We start from the raw sequence: 6,017 nt of genomic DNA on the forward strand, positions 1-6,017 counted from the left end.
TATATTTTACAGGGATTCTGGCAACCTGAGGGAGATACTCACAAGTATACTGTGGCTATTAAAGTAATGAAGGAAGGTACATCTGCTCAGTCTCAAAATGAATTACTGCAGGTTAGTCTGTTACATTTGTGATGTATTGTAAACTGTCATATAGGAAGGAGTCACTATGGCCTCCATTGATAATGAATATGTTGTACGACTGTTTTGTGTGTGTCTTGGAACAAGAATGATGCTTGTGTCTGAGTTTGTGCCATTTGGATCACTACATGATCATTTGAGAAAGTATGACTCACAGTTCAATGCAAGAACACTACTGACATTTGCAGTTCAAATTGCTTTGGTAAATACACTAGACCACCATAACTCAAGAAGCTCATATAATATACGTGATGTTTAGGGTATGAAATATCTGGAGAGCATAAGGATGGTACATCGTGATTTAGCTGCCAGAAATGTGTTAGGTAAGAACACATGTGCGTGAAGATTAGCCACAAGGATAAACAAGTTTATTTGTAGTTCAAGGACCAGAACATGTCAAGATTACTGATTTTGGTCTCACAAGGATCCTTGATATTGGAGAAACAACATATAAATCAACAGGTGGTATGCTACCATTCAGATGGCTAGCACCAGAATCTCTTGGGTATGGAGTGTTCACTCACAAATCTGATGTGTGGGCATATGGTGAGCTAATTTGATTGTATTTATAAACTGTTTGGTTTATCTTGTGCTCTTAATAAATAGGAGTAACAATATGGGAGATACTGACATTTGGTGCCATTCCCTATCCAACTTTACCACCAAGTGAGCTATTTGGTGCACTGCAGAGTGGGAAGAGACTAAAGCAACCCCAGACTTGCACGCTTGATCTCTATGCTGTACTAGTAAAATGTCATTTAATCATGATACCCATGTACAATGTAGTCACATGATCCATTATTGTAGGTTGGCTGAGTAATCCTGATACTCGTCCATCCTTCACAGAATTAGAAACTATAATGAATGGTTTTCTAACTGACCCAATCAGATACATCCTCACAGTAGTAAGACAATACATGTGTTGATCTGATGTATATTATTATTTACTGGATGTATTAATAAGGCAACCTCATTGTTGTTGTCTTTTGGCTTCATATGCACCCAATTAATGATGTTTCACACATTATATTTTCAATGTGTTTCTTCCAGGTTGATGGACAACTGGAAAACTACAGTGGCTTGCCTACTGTCAAATTAGGGAGAAGCAAAAGTCACTATGAGAGCTCATTTTCAAGGGAAGCAGTCAGTGGCTATGGATATCCATCAGAACTGAGCACACTACCAGAACTTGCCTTCTCTGAGGTAGTGCAAATCAATGTACAGTGTGTAGTGATAGTATAACATTATTCTGTATAGGATGAAACACTTGGAAGTGATGAAGCAGCTAATTTAGTCAATCAGGAAGAAGCTAAGGATCAACACACCACAAATGGTAACTTCTTAGCACTAAATAATAAACCATCACATCATTTTATAGTTCAAATACTGTTGCAAATTGGTAACAGACAGAACAGAGTAGAAGATGAAAATTATGATACTGAACCCAATGAATTTGCTGGTGACAGGCAAACAATTGATAGGGATGCTTTACTACCTGAAATGAATGTTCCTTGTCATCAACAAGTTGATGGACATGAAGTGAACTGTTCAGAGTACACCGCAGTGACACAAGACATGTTACCTTCATTGGCACGAGAAAACTAACCACGTAGTAATCTGTAACAGTTTTGCCATGCACAATACGATCTGTAATCCAATAGCATAGTATGTATTTTCATATGCAACAAATAGCTACATAGCTCAATTAAATAGTCTAATTACATGTATGCACACTGGCAGTACAGGGGTGCATGAAATGGTCAACAATAGCATTATTGTTATTTGTTTTGTAAAAAAGTGTGCTCAGACAGCAACACATGTTCATATTTTTATCTGCAGCAGGGAGTAGCATTAATTTTAAGCTGCATGCAAAGAATGAAATTAATGAGCACCTCTCTTTGCAAATAGCCACACACACAGACATACACACAAGCACACAATAGCTTTAGCTGCATTATTGTGCATTTGTGATCCACTATAGAGTATTATGGCTAAATATTGAATCATTGGAAAATTTAATTACTCTTATTTATGGCAGTATCAGACCAGTCACTGGTGTCATCATGTGTCACATGACTAAAATTAACAAGGTGTGGTTTTAATGGCTTTCCAGAAGCCAGTCAGCAAACTAGAAGTGTATATACTCCAACCCAACAGTCAGAATAGTTCCAAGTCAAAATTAACTTCATTTACATGAGATTACATATTGCACAATTTATAGTGGTCCAATCTTATAGGTTGGTTCACAATATCATGAAATCACCACAATTCCTTCTGTAACACAATCACACCTTTAAAAACAAGCATTGTTTTAGCTATTCTAGAGTTTTATAGCTTATGGAGCTGTTTGTTAAGACTTCAAACCTTCTACAGAAGTCTTTAATAGTAAACTTCAACTGTGGTGTGGGTCACCATGATTTTTACCTACAACTCTATAGGGGTAAAAGTTTTAGTTATGCACTCTTTTCAATTGTCTGGATCCACTACTGAACCATATTTTAGGTCTCATTTCTAAAGTATTTGAATGTAAGGACTCAGATATTATGCTTAAACTATACAAATCCCTAGGGCACCCACTGCTTGAGTATAATAATGTAATTTGGGGGTCATATGATGGATAAACATAAGATAGAAGCTATACAGTGAAGAACCACTAGAATGATTACCACCTGTCCTGACTTGTCTTATTATGATCGATTGCACTATCTAAATTTACCATCTTTGCAGTACCGAAGGCTTAGAGGAGATCTACTACTTTTGTACCAACTTATCAACAATTTCTATAACATAAATACAGAGAACTTATTGTCAATCTCCACAATCACAACAACAAGAGGACACAACATGAAATTATTCAAGCCACATACAAATTGTTTATCAAGATCACCCTTCTTTTCAGTTAGAGTGATTAATGATTGGAATTCTTTACCCCAATCAGTGATTGACTCCAACCCCCCTAATCAATTTAAGAATCTGCTGGACAGACACCATAGTAATATATTGTATGATTTTTAATGGCTATAGCTACTTTATTGTGTGTATGATTTGGATGTACAGGCTACAGCCTCTATCCAAAATTTACGATTACAATTACTGTGCAAGCTGATGGCATGGTAGTAATATTACAGTTGTAAAACAGTATCATTTTAGTTACAGTTATTGTATTGTAAGGTTCTAAAAATGAAATTAGTAATTGTTAGCAATAAGTCAAACTATAAAGTTGATGCTATAATTGTTGTGTTACCATTTTAACTTGTTACTGTTATTGTTTTGTATTTAAACAGCAATTTAAACATGGCAAGGAGCTACTATACTTATCTTTTTCAATCATTAAGTTCTACTAAGTAGCACTATTGTTATTATCATTATTACACTGCTCTGGCTTAGCAGCAGGTGCATATACTTTCAGAGATCTGTAGATGTAAGTGACACCTAAGGCAACACAAGTAAAATTTGCTTGTAACAGTAAGACACTCCTCACTTTCCTGTACAACTTAATGCAAGAGCATAGAATTTGGCACATTCCAAGGTATATTTGGTCTTGTTTGATTTCTTCCATATGGTTTTAGTCATGTGAGAACTATTTTTTGCTATGAATTGCAATGCACAAGATGAAACCATACGTGAAATAACTACCAAATGTGAGTGTCTCACACAGAATGCATAAGAGCTGGGATGTCTTCTACTTTTTAAGTTGTCAAGTTAGAAATGTAGTACACAAGGATCTAAGGTGCATAGAACTTAGTATAATTTTACCAGGCCAGTGTTCAATTGTGCTGGAATATGTCCAACAAATACACAAGTATAGGGCATTTTCTCAACTTACAAAAATGTTTTAGCTAAATTCTGTATGATAAAATCAATATTTATTATCTAACATTGGAATAAATATGAATGTCCAACTAGCTATGTATGTGTAGTTGTTATAGATATTGTGTAGACTGCCAGTGTTGGGCAAGTTACTTTTTACAAGTAACTAGTTACACATTACATATTACTTGCAACTGAACTATTTAGTTACAGTTACATATTACCCATAAAATAAAATAACTATAATAATATTACATATTATATTACTTTGTGTCTACAGCCTTAAGTTGTCACTTGTGAAACTACTACCTTATCACATGACATGATTGCGTTGTTGGACAATGTGCAAATGTTGGTTATAAGTTGAATAAGCTTCATTCAGTAGGTTTCATTACTTCATCATGGCTAGGTGTTACTCAGTGGATACTAACGAGATTAGTAACTTCGTTACTTGTAGTAATAATATTACATAATATTAGATTCGTTACAGTAACTATATTACTCAGGTAACGCGTTACTTATGTAACGCATTACTCCCAACACTGTGTGCAGATTATCAAAATCTTGGCGTATAAGACTTTATTTGTGCTTATAGGTATCTCATGTGAACTTTATTAACAACCTGATGTTTTAAATAAATCATGTACATTGTTATATTCATTGCCAGAGCAGTGATCTTCCTAATTTTACAAACAAGGAGTGTTGTCTATTTAGCTAAGGATCATCAATAGCAAGTAAGGATCAACTCTTCAGAGCACCATGTGTAGGATACTCATAATACCAGTGTAACAAGTTAGGATACTCATAATACCAGTGTAACAAGTTAGGATACTCATAATTTAATTTAATTTAATTTGGGGGTAATGTACAGACCTTGTATAATGTACATATAAATTGTTCTGAAATCAGTTAAAGATTGTGAACGTATAACATCAGGAGGTAGTGAATTCCATAGCCGGATGGTTGAGGGTAGAAGGTATACATCAATTCTGGTATATAGGGACTTTCCTGTATCTTAAGTTGTGACCACATGTACTGGATGTATTAGGATTTAAATAGTTTTGAAAGTCTAGACTAACATGACCAGTTAACATCTTGTAAAGCATAATCAACTTATCAATATTTCTTCAACATTGGAGTGTTGTCCACTTTAGCTTGTTTATCATATTAGTTACACTAACATATCTTGAAAATTAATTAAAAACAAAATGAGTATATAGCTACATACCTCTATGCTGTATCATTTCAAGTTTCTGAGTATCTGTCATGGTGTGTGGAGACCTGGCGTAACTGAAGTATGCTTGTGATCTCAAAACATTAGAACATTGTTTCAAGTTTCTTTGCAGGAATACAAGCGTAGATCTAGCTTTATTGCAAATACATGCAATGTGGTCTGACCAGGAGAGGTTACAATTAAAGGTAATGCCGAGGTATTTAGTATAGGTATCACTTTATTTATGGTGTTGTTATAAAATTGTATATCGAGTTGATGGGGGACCGTTTGTTAGTAATTGTAAGGTGTTCACATTCAGACCACTCACTTAGTGTGTCTAGCTCAGAACATATTCACTATTGCTATCTCTCATTATGATAAAGTATTTTTTGCTGTGTAGTAAAATGTGCATATTTTCATGAGTTGATAAACTGATCTTGGCCTGACATAAAGTTTAGTAGCTATTTTAATTAGAAGCATGGCTGGCTCCTCCACAAGGTGGGGAGGGGGGCATTTGCCTCAAATGTCCCATCCTGGATCCGCCATTGGTATAGAGCATCCAATTCCGCTAATCCAGTATGGCTGTCCAGTTTGGTTACCTCATTATAATAAGGACCTCAAGCATTTGAATCTATTCAGAATCGAGCTGCTTGCTGGATTGGTGGCAGTCATTTTAACCCTTCTACGTTTACATGGTCACCATCATCAGGATCCTGCCTTCCTGAACTTACTTGGCCTTCCATTTACACATGGCTCATCACCATATCATTGTTATTTCTATATGACTTGATGCATCACCAAACTTCGATTACTTTTGATGATCACTTCAAATTTAACTCTAACAACACAAGATTCC

At 35.3% G+C, this 6,017-nt stretch overlaps 1 protein-coding gene across 1 annotated transcript in view; it reads left to right on the forward strand.

The window, feature by feature from the left end:
• Positions 1-1,843, forward strand: part of LOC136240502 (epidermal growth factor receptor-like) — a 43,160-nt gene extending 41,317 nt beyond the window's left edge. The window contains exons 16-24 of the mRNA XM_066031489.1: positions 13-111; positions 155-340; positions 398-461; positions 517-684; positions 745-891; positions 946-1,043; positions 1,189-1,341; positions 1,396-1,471; positions 1,517-1,843. Of these exons, the coding sequence (XP_065887561.1) occupies positions 13-111; positions 155-340; positions 398-461; positions 517-684; positions 745-891; positions 946-1,043; positions 1,189-1,341; positions 1,396-1,471; positions 1,517-1,743 (1,218 nt within the window). The 3' untranslated portion in view covers positions 1,744-1,843. The remainder of the gene's footprint in view (positions 1-12; positions 112-154; positions 341-397; positions 462-516; positions 685-744; positions 892-945; positions 1,044-1,188; positions 1,342-1,395; positions 1,472-1,516) is intronic.
• Positions 1,844-6,017: the final 4,174 nt, after the last annotated feature.

This window comes from Dysidea avara, chromosome 12 (genome assembly GCF_963678975.1).
Source record: "Dysidea avara chromosome 12, odDysAvar1.4, whole genome shotgun sequence".
NCBI lineage: Eukaryota > Metazoa > Porifera > Demospongiae > Dictyoceratida > Dysideidae > Dysidea > Dysidea avara.